Source organism: Meleagris gallopavo, chromosome 12, assembly GCF_905368555.1.
Source record: "Meleagris gallopavo chromosome 12, MGAL_WU_HG_1.1, whole genome shotgun sequence".
In the NCBI taxonomy this organism is placed as follows: Eukaryota; Metazoa; Chordata; class Aves; order Galliformes; family Phasianidae; genus Meleagris; species Meleagris gallopavo.
Genome location: NC_139415.1, coordinates 5748160 through 5763987, shown reverse-complemented (window position 1 = coordinate 5763987; position 15828 = coordinate 5748160). Strand labels below are relative to the sequence as shown.

Here is a 15828-nt window from a genome sequence, read left to right as displayed (position 1 = left end):
ACACTAGCAGTTCTTCCAGATCCCTCTTATTGCCAAAGGCCACCTGCTCTGGCTGGCTGCATGGCCCTGGCCTGCTCTCCATGGGGCCTCTGCAAGCAGTATGCACAGCCCAGCCAGCCCCAGGCCTACCTGCCAGCAGTGCTGCTGAAGCAGCCTGGGAGAGCTGAGCATGGCTCTGCTCCTAGCAGCTTGTCTAGCTGGATGCCAGGCAAAGAAATCCCAATGCTACCCAGGGAATGATGTAGATCTGTACAATCATTGCTATGAAGATCCTCTAGCCACATCTTCAATCCTATTTCTACCTTTGCTAGCTTGAGTCCATTAGGTTCTAACACAATTCCCCAAAGAACACATTTTAAGTACTTTCCAGGTGCATAGAATCATTAAGGGTGGAAAAGAGCTCTAAGATCATTTAGTCCAACCCATACACCTACCACCAGTATTGCCCACTAACCACATCCCTCTGTGCCACATCTCCATGGTTCTTGAATACTTCCAGGGACAGTGACTCTAACAGATCCCTGGGCGTAATGGAGACAAAATCGCAGCTCCTCCAGGACTTGGAAGTCCTCTTGCAGCCACTAGGCTGCCCTCCAGCAGCTTCCCTTGCTGCCACAGCCAGTGAGCAGCAAAGGCCAGAATGCTGCAGCTCCCCACAGGACTCAGGCTCAGGAGACCAGAGCAATGCAGCACTGTGTGGATGTTGTGCCTGCACCTTCCACAGCTGTCCTAACCACAACAGAAACCTCGGATAGCCTGGCTGTCATCAACAAATAGAATTTGAAGCAAGGGATCCCATTGGTTGACCAGAATTTTCTGTGGCCATTGATTCGAAATACTGTATTATCAGAACGTACTTTGGAAGCATGACACTACCCAGGTATCCTCTTGAAGATGAAGTATCAGACAGACGTCTTGGAGACGACTTTATTTCTTCTTTAAACTTATACAGGATTTCTGACCAAAAAAATCTTGTCATCTCTTCACTAAGAAGAACAGCTGTCCTGTGAACTGATTTTCACTGAATTTTACTTTTCAATGAAACAATAGCTTTTCTCCTTGAATTAGATATATAATCTATCAAAATATCAAACATTTCTCTTCAGATTAAGAATTTATTTTTATGGTGGAGAAAAAAAAATTACTGAAGAGTTCAAATTTGAAGAGTTAAGTATATAAAGGGAGGCTATAAAAAGAAGGGAACAGACTCTTTAGGAGGGTCTGTTGTGACAGGACAAGGGGAAATGGTTTCAAATTAAAAGTGGAAGATGTACATTGGATGTGAGGAATAAGTTTTTTACAATAAGGTGGTGAGGCACTGGCACAGGTTGCCCAGTGAGATGGGGGATGCCCAGGCCTTGGAGACATTCAAGGTCAGGCTGGACTGGGCTCTGAGCACCTGATGGAGCTGTAGGTGTCCCTGTTCACTGCAGGGGAGTTGGGCTAGATGACCTTCTGTGGCCCCTTTCAACTCTTAACAATTCTATCAATTCTGTGTTTCTGTGAGTCAAACATTCACTGCTTCTGTAGACTTAAACTTCAGCATACATTTTAGAATCATGTCACTACGATGTTTTTCTTTTGACACAAGTAGATCTTCCTCTCAAACCCTGCTCTTAAATTTATTCTGTGGTTTTGGTTCTCCAATACAAAACTTTCTTCTTTCATTAAATACACTAAACTCATGAGGTTTGCATCTCTTTAATATGCCTCTTTTTAATAAAGACAGAAGTTTGTGTTGGAGCAGTAGCAGATAAAACGGGTTAGAAATGCAGCTGCACCAATCTGAACAAGGGAGAAATAAAAATGTTATTTTTCAAAAATAATAATAATTATACTGAACTCACCATCAAGATAGGACTGTAAATCATGGTTTAGCTGCTCTTATTGATCCAACACAAATACTAGGAGCAAGCTGAGATGCGCAGGGGAGGGAAAAAAAACTGATTGTGGTATGTTTTAGATCTCCTGAGTCATCTTTCCTGGCACAGGGCAGAGTGAGTCAACACCGCTGTGGAGGAAGCAAGGAGATGGAGGTGGGCTGAGCTGGCTCTGCATTGACTATGTCTCATTAAGAGTAATTTGAAAAGGGATTCATCAAAGCTAAATCTTTGATGCCATGCCGCAACAGAAGTCATTTCATCTGCAGACAGCATCATCAGCCCTGTACTTGCTGGAATACCGAGCCCTTTCTTCTGCTTAAATGCGTGGTACAAAGTGCCAAAGTTTTACAGCTCCAAAATTGCTTTTGAGGGCAACTTTGTAATGCCTTACATGACTTCAATTAAAAGCAGACCATATAATGAATGATCATAATTTGAGGTAAAGATGTAGCACTGCAACTCTTCCATACACCCATAACAGCGAAAGACAGGACTGAGGCACAACTACACTACAGAAAACATTATTTGATCAACTAAGATTCAGATACTAAATTATTTGAATCTGCACTGACTCAAGTTTTGCAGTAAGGATAGGTAGCATCAATTGTGAACCATAGTTGCTCTTTTAAGTGAACTAGAAAGAAAATGCTAGCATGCTCACTACACGTGGAAATGTCTATTTCTAGTTATGCAAAAAAGGAACTTCACATACATGCAACACTCTGCGAGTCCCCTGAAATATACTTCCAATACCCCCTTCAGCACATCTCTGATGGAAGGCTCTTCGTTATTCCTCCAAAATAGGCATTTTGCTCATGTGCAGTGAAGATGACAGAGAAACCCAAACCTGGCTCAGAGAGCTCTTCACACAGTGCAGCCCAATAAGGGTCAACTTGGAACTCAGGAGCAATTCAGTGACAGCTGTATGTGCCGTTTTCTACATGACTCACCAACTGCAGCTCTACATTGGTGTGCTTTTCACTGCTTCATTTTGAAACCTACTATCAGGCTCTATGGGGTACACGTGACCTCAGTTTATTAACAAACAAGTATCACCAGTAATGATCACCCTTTTTTCGATCCTCACCTATCACCGTAAAGGTATTAGAAACACACAAAGAAGAGACCTAGCACTGCAAGAGCAGTCTCACCATCACAAAATAAATTGTCCCATTCATTTTCCACACCTTGTCCTATTTTGCCTCCATTTTGGAGCTTGGAAAGCACATTAGCATACCAAGTTTAAGGCTGATGGCAAGTCAAACATACTTAGAGTACTGAGTAGATCACTGACATTAAAGACATGCATAATGAGGAAACTTGCCACTGTATCAGTTTTAGGAAATACAGTATAGGGTGTTAACATTAAGACAAATCATAGCACACAAACATTTCTTCGTAATGAAGTCTCTTGTAAATTAAATTCCCTGTAAATGTTAATGGAAAGGCATTAAAAGCCACAACATGATGTATTATCTCTAGCTAATTGTGTAAAATTGTATTATGTGTAGCTACTTGCACATAAAGCAATTATAAAAGTGATATTCAAGACTGACTTCAACAACTGAGGTAAATTCTCTTCCATCTGCTTTGTTCTTGTCAAATATAAAAAGGACAAGTAGATGGGCCTATGCCTTGTATTTTGAAATTTCAAGGTGCCTTTCTGTGCCCCCATTTGGATATAAAACACAGCATTCGGATAGAAGACACAGCACAAAACACACAGTACACAGCACACACAGCCTGCTATTAAGGGGCACTGTGGATAGCTATGTCCTTGCTGTACTTTCACAACAGTGATTCATGCCAAGCTACAGAATGGCATCGCAGTAATAAAGAGAGCTAATGCACAGTATGCATACAGATTTCCCTTTGTATAAGCCCTCTTTGATCCTTGCAGTCCTGTGAGAAACAACTTTCTAAAATGTTACTTTAAAAATATACAAAGGCAAACTAGTTTCCACTGAATCCAGAGTTGAGACATATTTGAAGGATAAACTGTTTACTTCATAAGTCTCAGCTGAGGAGGGTCCAGCACTTGCTTACAGGAAGACAAACACAAAACAAAGTACTTACTTCACAAAACATGTTTCCAGTGTAAGGTTATAACCCCCAACTCACTGAGGTTTTATACTTCAACGATTAGGACTCTGAAGGAGTGACAAACCACTGTCAGAGTTTTCACTACCTGTTCCAGGACAATTGGTTTAACAAACAACTGGGAAAACCTGCAGCACAGGTATTCCTCCTCCAGTAACCATTTCCAACTGTCAAACACAATATTAGAAAGTATAAATCACTCAGTCAGAGTCCTGAAATGAATGGATCAGGATCACAAGTCACATGCTATGCTGGAATTAAAAAATTCAACTCCATTTATTGAAACAGATCTATACTGAACCTTTATCAAAAAGCAGGTACCTAAAAGAGAAGACATGTAATAGCAGTATAGCTGAAATAATCTTGCAACATCATATAGAAGCAAAGGTACACATGCCAAAGTAGAACTTGCATGATTTCATTCTTATAAAATACAATAAAATACGAAGATTAATGTGAGATATTTACTTGTCCAGAAGATGAACAAAGCAGAATCAGCAAAACTCAAGGAGTAAAGCTTCACGGCTTCTACTGGGTTAAAAGCACGTCTGCTTTTCCAAAACACAGTCTGCATAACAAAGCAAAAACACGTTGGCTTCCCTTACCTTCTGCAAAAGGTTCCCATTCATAAAATCGTCCCATAAATGGCTTGTTATTGTATGATGCACACTGCACTTCTCTAATACTTCTGCTGCTTTCAGGACACATCTGTTAAATAGAGAACACAGTTACATTATAATCGAGAGTAATATTATTATTGCTTTCTTATTTGTTCACTTTAGAAGGTCAGTGAAGGCTTTGTCAAATTCTAATCCATATTAACATCAGAACACTCCTTTTCTTTAAAACACATAGCAACACTGTGCTTTTAAGTGCTTGTAAGAAAAAAAAAATTATTAATGTTATGAGGCTAAAGGAGTAACAATTCTACAAAACAATCAAATTCTTCATTGAGTTGTTATTCCACTCAGTAAAAACAATACTTCAAGATGAATTCAATAAACTAGATCTGAATCATTTCCTTTCCACAACAGCTTCACATTTCTCATTATTTATTTTTTGGGCTCAGATTCAACACAGAGCACTTAACATACATGCTTCCATAACACTAAAAGCTGGGCAGGCCACCTTCTTATTCTCATCCTATGTTTCAAAAGAATATTATTAGTTCTTAAAAAATGATTACTATTTCCACGTGCTACTATGACAACCATTGCCTTCCTCTGTATTTTAACTTGTGCCTTCAAATGCTAGCTCCACAATGCTTGAAGCAACGAGAATGTTTTGTGTAAGCACACATACACACACACAGTGAGGCAGGGCAAGCTGAAGACATAAGAAACAACTTTTATTAGGTCACCTGCAATGCAAGCCTTGGCAGAAAATCCTTGTTCAGATCTGGAGCAAATTCCAAGAGTAAATATAAGTTAAATACTTAATTATTTTGTTAAGCTTTTGTACTCAAAGTATAGCAGTTACAACAAATGACTGCTTGGTGTGTGGGCACACAAAGGGCAGCAAGATTTCTAGAAAACAGGGGTTTACTTAGAGAAGCTTCTGTGCTTAGAGAAAACAGGCAAACTTTGGCCACACATGCATTTTTACAGGTAGACATTAGATGATCAAGATGCCTATTAAAAACATGACTCACAAGCAACAGAAATCATAGGAAGAAATAGAACAGAGCAGCAGAATCATGTTTTCTAGAGGAAACAAAATGCAAGGGGAAACTAGATACACTACTTTAAAAAGCAAAATAGATAAGAAAATAAGAAAAGAATCAGTAATAATGCAGATCAGATCTCTTAGGTCTGTTATGGGGGACAGATGTGTCACCTTTGCAGTGTGAGCCAACACAAAGAGGTCCCAGAGGAAGTTCTCCCCAGAGGAGTTCTGGCTTTGTATCCACCACCCATATATGAAGACATTTGTAGTTGGATCAGTGAGAGCAAAGCCAAGACTTTTCAAGTGGGTTATAAACTGAACCGAAGTCATGGCTGTGGGGAGTTTCACTGACTGCTTTATCTTCTAGTAGAATCACTATAATAAGTCTTCAGGAATAAACACTGCTTCTGGCCAAACAGCCATCTGTGCTTAGTTCATCCACCCTTCTAAGGTCTCCAACTACATGCAAATACTGTCATCCTCAGCAAGCCTACAAAAACACAAGCAAACTTTAAAAAGTTTCACTGAAAATCAGACTTTGGAAGGATGGAACCAACAGTTTGTTTCTAGCGCATAATACAGAAATCAAAGCAATATATCTGGAATAAGACATTTGTGACACAGCAACGCCACAAGATTAATTCAACCACAATAAACAAACATCAAGACTTAGAATCTTACATTTTTTCTGGAAACCAATCATACCACGTGTCCTAAAAGAGAAGGAGAACCTGAGCTGGCATAAATTAAGGTCCTCACATTAAATTAGAGTAGAACAAAGTCAGTTTGCACCAGCAAAGAAACCAGCCTGAAGGGTTTCTTTTTGGAACACATTTCCTTTTTTTTTTTTTTTTTTTGGCTCTTATGTTCTGATAGTCTGTTGCAAAGTTTTGTTGTTTCTTGTTTCTCCTTTTCTGAGCCTTGAGCTCATGCTCTTGTGTACCAGTATTTCTGGCTCATAAACCATTTCCTGTGCACCCCGTTCATACCAACTGCAGACGATGTAAGAATAAAAAGATCAAAATATTCATTGCAGTTGCCAAAAAACAGTGCTCCCCTCCTCTCCTCTAAGATCATTTTTCTATAGCTGCAGTTTCTGCTTTTAAACTTACTGAAAAGTTGCCCACAGGACAGAGGCCCCATTGCTTTAAAGCAGGACAAAGGACTGACTAGTACACTAAACACACTGCATGGATCAAGCCTAAGCCAGATGAAGAAAAGTCTAACTCTACAACGTCCCTGCTACTAAGAGAAGGCTCCAGGGAGACCTGACAGTGGCCTTTCAGTAGTGAAGGAGGACTATAAAAAAGAATGGGACAGACAGACCATTTAGCGGGGTCTGTTGTGATAGGACAAGGGGAAATGGTTTCAAACTATAAGAGGAGAGACTTAGATTCGATGTAAGGAAGAAGTTTTTTTTTTTTACAATAAGAGTGGTGAGGCACTGGAACAGGTTGGCCAGAGAGGTGGTGGATGCCACATCCATTCAAGGTCAGGCTGGACCAGGCTCTAAGCACCTGGATCAAGCCCTAGATGTCCCTGTTAATGCCATGGCAGTGCATTAGATAGCCTTTAAGAGTCCCTTCCAACTCAAATGATTCTATGATACTATAAAAGGTAGGGGGAAAAAACAAACTAACAAACAAACAAAAAACAAACAAAACAAAAAAACCAATGCTGTAAATCAGGTATGTGCCTTCAGCTAAGTGCCACCAAAATGCCAGGCGTTTTCACACATCACAGGAGGCTTTCAGATCTTCCACTGCCACATTCTGATGTGGCTATGTCTTAGCCAACTTCCAATGTCTCAGCCAACTTTCCTTGTACTTTTCAGATCATGAAATTGTAACAGCAGCAGCACAGTACTGTGCCAAAGGAGCAGGGAGTGTTTAGGGTAGAATATTTTAGAATTACTCCTTTCTGTTTGGAAATTTTAAGCCAAACTTCTTGAAATGCACTGAAGGAGTTACACGTCTCATTATTATCTGAGATACACAGGCATGAAAGTACTCAGAGGGACAGCAACACACAGTATTTCTTTTTGCCAGGAAACATTAGTTGTCTTTAAATTAGCTGCTAGTAAAACTAAGACTCAAAGCAAAGAAACTATCCTACCTTACTTTGGAAAACATTTGAAAAACACAAGTTTTCAACAAATCTTTGATGCTTCACTGAATTAAGAAGGTATCAGCAATATAACAGAGAACTACTGGTCTGCCAGCTGATGTGTGCTCACAGTGGCACCATGCCTGCCATTAGCAAATTGCTTCAAGGCTGCACTAACATACTGCATGTTTGGAAAAGAATAGAAGGGTTATTCTGATACCAAAGCCACCTTTAAAGGCAATTAAGACACTGACTAACATTTTTGGCACTCTTGTATTTCTACAGCCTACAGTGACTGGCCAATTCATTTTCCAAAGCTCACAGTCCTTCTGGGTTCTCCAGACCTAAGCATAATTCGTAATTAATATTTTCTATGTGTATATTACTATATATTAAATTAAGTCTAAGTAACCTAGTTACACTCAGTTTTGTCCTCCTGCAGTAGTTCTAGCTAATCTTATTAATCCTTTTCCATTCCAAAGGATAAACACACTTTCAAAGGAAAACAATTAAAACACTTGCTTCTGAAACACTGAAAGGCAGCAATAGGTTCATTTAAACAACTGGAGACTGTTTTTCTTCCTCCCAAAAGTTCTAATTCTTAAAAATTATAACAGAACATGAACACAACTGCCTGCCAATGAAAACAATAAATAAGGTATACTATGAATGTCTAGATATCTTTGGCACAAAATACCTGATTTTTTTTTTTCTTAAGATGGAATTAATGTTTATAAAATCAAAAACAGAAACTTAAAAATGTAAAATTTTTAAATTTATGTGAAGAACAGCATTTCAATAAAAATAGTGCTGGCCAGATCTAGTTGCAGTCCATGACTGCAGACAGTATACTATAAAAGTCTGGTTTTACACGCAATGAAAATTAACATCTGTGAATGCAGCAGTATCTGGACAAGTTTAGGAAGAATCAGCACCTATAATGCTTCAATCCTGGCACTGCATCAAGCAGTCCATTTGTTCCTACATGTCTGCTGCAGTGGAAATTATGCTTAGTTTTGAGGATCACCATAAACTATTAACTTTTTGCTAACCAGAGAGAATCTTTAAAACAAAGTCTAAGGGAGGAATTAATACGGTAATATTTTTCTCTCAGTGCTTTCAGGGGCCTGCCTGTCATGGGCAGAAAAGATAACAAAACAATAATAATCCAATTTTGTCTCCTAAGTAAGAAATGGCAAAACTGATTAATCAAACAAATTATTAATCAAACAAGACAGTATCATTTGAAACATTTCCATGTAGATCTTCGATATTGACTTCTGAAATTTCTGCTAACTGTTTCAGTGTGCCCAATATATACAAATAGCATCTACTGCACAGTGCATCTGAGACTACCAGCTGACCTCAACAACTGGCATTCCTTCTTTGGCTTCTCAGGACAAATTAACAGCCAGGAAAAGTGTTTTTTTTCCTGCTAAAAGTATACTAGATCCAGGAAAAACAGAACCTTCCCCAGTCACCATGGCATTCCCTTCCCATATTAAAAAAAAACAAGGAATACTGCATGTCTGTAGTTCTGGAAGGTAGCTGACTTTGCTGACTCCCTGATCCCTGCCCCAATAATTCCACTCCCTAAAGGTTTGTTTCAATTTCACATTCACTGTTCCATAAAGTTTTGTTAGAGCAGTAATGTAACCAAAGTTGACTACAATATTTCAGTTAACTCTCTAGAAAAATATAACAGCAAAAGCCCCAGGCAGGCTGCAGCTCTCTCTTGCAGGTCATGCTGTTAAACTGATGGTCCCCAACACTTCTGGCTGTGGGGTCATCTTCCACCTGCTCACATGTCAACACAGCACTGTAGCAAAAGCCTCCTCAAAATCTAGCTGTTCTCTCTTCTGCTGCAGTGGGCTAATCCACCAAAGTCAAACACTGTCAAAATATCTACAGTTTCTCTGGCATCATCTCATGTTATTAATCCACCAGGTGTGTTTCTACCCAAGTATTCCAATATGTATTGCAATACCTTGCTTTATACTGAAGTGAAATTAATTCTATTTTGAAAGATTGTGTTTTCCTTTATAAAAATATTGCTATATACTGACTACATATTTGACTACAGAGTCATCTCTTCTAGTTCCAAACTCATATATCACCTGGATGTTCATACAGCCTTAGAAAGTTTAACTGTTTCCTTTGCTTATACTTCTAAAAACTCTCATTCTGCCCTCCTAATATGTTTATGCTTTATGTCTATATTTATACTTCCAAAATAATTCCTTCACTATCACTTTGTTGCTACCTCATTTTTCCTCCATTTCTTTCACCTGTCAATTCCAGCACACTATTTGCCCCATTTTAAGCTGAAATAAAACAGAATGTGACAGTTGGATGTCCAAAAACTATCAGGCTAATGGTCATGTTACAATTGAAACACCACTGGCATTTCGGTAGCCACACTGGAACACAGAAACCTTTTTTCCACAACTGATTTCACTTTGCACACCAGAAAGTGCTCTGACTTAACCTAGAAGAGTCTTTGAAGGGTCACCTGAGCAAAATCTTGATTAAATTTGCAATGTATCAGTTAAATAATGCATTAATGCATAATATTGCAAGTGTATCTACCAGTGACTGACCTTTCATCCCTTCTTTAGTAGTTTACAGCTTCAAATACAGTGTGCCTAATAAATAAGAAGAAAGATCAACCAAACAAAAATAAGTATCTCTTTCCAACTTTACATGTTTGTGGCCTTTTCTGAATTCTGATAAACTTATTAAATTAGATTGAAAAAAACTTATTTTAAGATTTTCAACAACTTGTAAAAGATTCAAGTCCAGCTTTAGGTTTAAATTGAATTTTGGCCACTCATCCATCTTATACATAGCATACACACTGGTCTAACATGTCTGAATGGAAAGGTGTGGCACTATTAAGCTTAGGAAGACTCACCAAATGGCTATAGGAGGAGCATTAACAGTAGAGTTCCTCAGTAGCATCAAAAATGTGTCAAGAAAATCATCAATTTCTGATTATTGCTGTAATTTCACAAATATTTCAAATAATAATGACAATAATTGGATTAAACAGTAAGTTTAACAATTAGAAAATGGAAAACAAATATTGAGAACAGATCATGCTAAAACAGAAAGAATATCATCTGGTGTAAAGTAACACACAAGCACGCCATGGAAGCCAGCACTATGTGAACTCACACCTGCCAATGACCTAGCCAGCTGACAGTTCCTAGTCCTTTTTTTTGATCCAGCACAAAACCAGATGACTATTCACTCCTTCCAAAGCCATTTTTTCCAAAGTTCAGTTACCATTTTACTGTCCCAAATTTTTTTTATTGCCCAGTTTCCCGAATGAAGTACTTCAATACTGAGATTGAAGTGCACAGACGATATTCTTTACTTAATCCTAATCAAGCATTAAAAATACTTGGCAACTGCAAAGAAATTTTAACTACTTTGTACAACAGCTGTACAACAGTGATATCATTTTTTCTACATAAATGTGCTGCATTAAGAAACCATGACAACAAGTACTCTTGAGTTCAAATATCTATTTATAGAGACGCTACATAATGCTCAAGATAATTTAATTTCACACTATTGCCTCATTTAATGGGAAGTCAATTAAAACTTATTTCCATTTGACAAAATTTGGCTCCAAGTCTAAAAAGGGCTTAGCATGAAAAGCTTTCGGTCTTGCCACTGATCCAGTGTCTTATGTCTTTGTTGTTCAAAAACATCACAGAAACAGCATGTTTTGTATTCATAGAATCACCAAGGTTGGAAAAGACCTACAAGATCATCCAGTCCAACCATTCACCTATCACCAACAGTTCTCACTGAACCATGTCCCTCAACACAAGGTCTAAACATTCCTTGACTATTTCCAGGGTCCCAGGAAAATGTGAGGTTTACACATTGAGGATAACTATTTTACTGTAATAAATAATAATGTTAGCACCTATAAACAAATAGAACTGTCCTAAATGAATTTTTATTCTTTATACTAGAAAAATCTCCAAAACAATTTTTGAAAGACACCATGAGCATCAGCTTTGAAAGACTCTTGGCCAACGCTAGTGAAACCAACACTTAAAAGAGAGCAGTTATATATTTTTATTTCAAGTAATTTGTAGAAAATTGTACCAAATGAATAAAACACAAACTACTTTTCATCAAAATTTTACATCATTTAAAAAAAAAAAAACAACAACATTTCTCTTGAGAAGACTATCTTTCTGAGATGCCCCCATTACTTTATTCTTTTATTCTATCAGCATTGCCAGTATGAAGATATAATCTCCTACCAGTTTTTCTGTCTGAAATCCTGATCATTTTAAAAGGTAAATTTAACTTCATGCATTTCATTTAAATGATTGGCCTCTGTGAGGGAGGAGGGAGTAACTGGATTGATTCAGCAGAAGGACTAAAAGTTTAAGAAAGTTTTTGATTTGTATTGCCATAATACTCTGCATCTTAATTAAAGAATCTAATTACAGCAAATAATCTCTGTTCTTACCCATAGTCTTCCATTTTATATGACAATCAGGGAACATAAATGTCTGTGCAGGTTAGTATGAGGCACGAATGTACAGGAGTGACATCTAGGGTGAATTCTGATAAACCTATTGACAGAATTTATTTTGTTCTGTTTGTGTTAAATATGACTTGCACTGGGGAGCATCTGCTACAACAACACAAAGTTGCAGGCACCATAAATGTAATATATGCTTGGCTTCTGCAACCTCTCAGCCACAGTCACAGAAAGTGCAGCATTACTCTCATTTTAGAGTTCACGTTTCCACCAAAAAAATCACAACCACAAACATCCTAAACTATCTGCTACTTAAACTAAACCAGTTTAAACTAACTGGCAGATACGTTTAGCATGTCTTAAAATGCTTTGGTACAGCTGCAGTTGGTAGCACTGTCTGTTTACTTATGAGTTCACTGAACTTTAACTGTCCAGGCTACAGTTTTCCACTGCTGGTATCTGTCTTAATCTTGTTTTTTGACTTAAGTATTTCTTCCAAAAAATGAGTCTGAAGAAAAACAAGAGCAGAGAAGTGCTCTATTTTTTTCCCATGCTTCAAATACTCTTTCTTTTTTTTTTTTTCCTAAAATGTAACTGTCTCCCTATAATGAGTAAAATTAAGTCAGCCAGGAAAGTGTTTTTTGTCAAGAATGCATCTTTTGTCTTTTATATGGAAATCTATCCAAATATAGCCAGACATAAGCTTTTGAAAAAATACTGATAATCCTACTTTGCACATGCTCACTAAAAGCTTGCTGAAGTTTTGCAACTCCATTACTGGAACAATTCATTTACAAAAGGCATGTTCCAAAGCTGAGACTCGAAGAGGCCAAGCAGCTTTCCAGCAATCATTGGTATGCACTCCTGAGGTCTGCACTGGGGTAGGCACCAGAAAGGAGAGACATGTCCCTCCTCTCTTGGTGCTGACCTTGATTCTGCTGCACGCACCATGGGCAACGCAGATGAAGCCTAATACAAACATCTATATCTAGAATGTGTGGGATATCTTGAAAAAACATAAATAAAAGTTCAGAGATGGATTCAATAAATGATGCTGGATGCACAAATTGGCCAGAGGATCCTGTGAAGAAGACAGTAAAACCAGAGGGAACTGGAGAGAAGAGAAGGAGCCTAAGTAGAAGGAGGTAGAACTGGACGGAAAAGAGATGGAAAAGCATGACTAATGAAGAAAATACAATGGGAGTGCTTCTGCTAGAAGGCAAAAAGCAGAGAGAGACTATATTTGGAAGAATAGCTGAAACACCTGTGGTGGAAAAAAAACAACACATCAACACCATGGCAAAGTATTTCCATTGCCCTGTAGTACTAGTAGGGGTTGAACAGCCCATGGCTCAATTGCAACAGGCTGATGAGGCATGTAAATGCTGACCTATCACATGGTAGGATTCTGGTTCTGAAGGTTTTTTGTTTTGAAACTACAAAGGTTCATGCAGTATGGTGCAAGACGTTAAGAAAATGCTTAGTCTCCACTTAGAAGACATGAGATTGTCCATGCAGTTACTATCTGCTCTGGCTCTTTGTGCCTCATATGTATAATCGCATACTATTTTTTCCCCCATGACCTATGACTCATTCAGTGTGCAGGAGGGATTAATTCTGGGGATGAAACAGGAATGTTTAGGTAGAAGAGTGACTGTATGATCTCTGCCTCATCCGCAGTAGAAGGTAGTAGGAATATGGCAGATGTATCCACTGAAGAACACAAAAGATGGTCTGCAGTTTCTAGGGACTCTACTACTATAGGAGAAAAAGTTCACCTACAGTACAGTTTAGCTCAATCCTTTCTCAGTTCAGGAAACTACTTAGTTTCCATTTTTGGTGTCTGACTGAAAACCTCTGGATCTCATTTGCAGATGAGTTGCCAAATCATAATTGCAGTTTCGGTCAATGCAAATTTTGCTTTGAGTATCGTCAAGTAATAAGTACGATACCTAACATGGAAAAAATCCCAATTACTCAACACAGGGCATTAAATAATTTACTATTTTTTTGTATCTCATTATTCTATACCTTAGCTCCCTTTCTTGCAACAAAGATTAGATCTTGCAATCGCACAGCAGGTTTGTGAATGTTAAATCAAACACTGGGGTAACAATTTCAATTAATAGCCCTTAGAGAAGCCATTTTTTTCTGCAATGAACATTTTTAAGGCAGGGAGCCAAAAGCTGAATAATAATTACATTAAGTAGTGTATCATAATAACTAATAACTGAGGCTGCAGATCTATGCAGAGAACCTGGGGTAAAATAAAAGAGTAAATAATTAAGTAATTTTCTTAACACATAAGAGTTCCTTTGTGATTGCTCACAAAGCCCTGAACCTGGGCCAGTTTGACTGCGTCACACTAAGCATCCTCTAGCAGCACTCTGCTACCCAGGAAGTAAACTATGCACCATCATAAGAAACTGTCACCAAAAAGTGACTCGGAGAGGTCTTAAATGGGCAGTCAAGATAGCGAGCAGGCTTGCTATCTGCAACTGATAATGCAATCAGAAATAGAGAAAACAGTACATTGCTTGGCATGGAATTTACTGAATACTGAAATTAAAAACAGAAGACAGTTTTCAGGAAGACGCATAGGATCTTTTCCTGACTTCTACCCCCCCTGCAGATCACCCAGCGCCTCACTAACACTGCGGTGACGGCTACAAAAAATAGGGGATTGGCTTCTCCACAACTATGAGTCAAGAACTGAAAGATAAAAAGCCTCATCAACATATCACTCTAAGGAAACTGTTTTATTAATTGAGCTTGCATGTTTCTACATGTACAAAATGATGCCCTGAAAGGTGTTATTTCTGGACTAATACATAGCAGACTCAGAGAAGTGCAAGCAAAACAAACACAGACCATTGCAGCCTGATAATATTTATTTATCACTACCACTTCAGCTGATTTTTTTAACTGTTGCTCCGTTTTCAGCACTTTTGAGAGAGAAGGCCATCATCCTCCGACACAACTGTTCCTTGTAAGAAAGGAAACACAGTCCTGCTCATGTAATCTTACATTTCTTTTTACATGAGTTTTGACCATTTTTTGTTTGCAGGTTTAGGGCTTTGGTTAAAAATAATTTTAAAAATTTAAATTAAAAAAGCAAACAAAAAAGCTAAAAACTCCAGCAACAGCACTGCTAACAGACCACTTTCTCCTTAAGCAACCTTGGCTTAATTTTGGCAGCTTCTCCTATACTTACTTTTTCCTCCACACACCTTTGTCAGTACAAGAGAAGGCTGGGAGTGTACTGGCAGCTAATTTCTCTATAAATTCCTGCCATTATGGAATTCATGCTACCTTGAAAACACATAGTTTACTGTTATCAGTAGTCCTGAACTAATACCAGGAAAAAAGTCTCTTCATGTACTAAGACAGATACCGACATCTGACAGGAAGTCTTTTCTATGCCTCTAATTAAAGGGAATTAGTAACAAATGCCTATAATGGCAATATTTCAAAGAATACATATTTTGAAAATGAATTCAAGGGATTTCCCTTTAACAGTGTTTCTAGACATCTGCAGCATCCCCTACTTCTAAAAACTGT

At 38.2% G+C, this 15828-nt stretch overlaps 1 protein-coding gene across 4 annotated transcripts in view; it reads right to left on the bottom strand.

Annotated features, from left to right (window-relative positions):
• THSD4 (thrombospondin type 1 domain containing 4) overlaps positions 1 to 15828 on the bottom strand; it is a 275436-nt gene that overhangs the window by 198211 nt on the left and 61397 nt on the right. For all 4 annotated transcript variants that reach the window (XM_085233984.1, XM_085233985.1, XM_085233986.1 and 1 more), the window contains exon 6: positions 4589 to 4691. In XM_085233984.1, coding sequence (XP_085090110.1) covers positions 4589 to 4691 — 103 coding nt within the window. The remainder of the gene's footprint in view (positions 1 to 4588; positions 4692 to 15828) is intronic.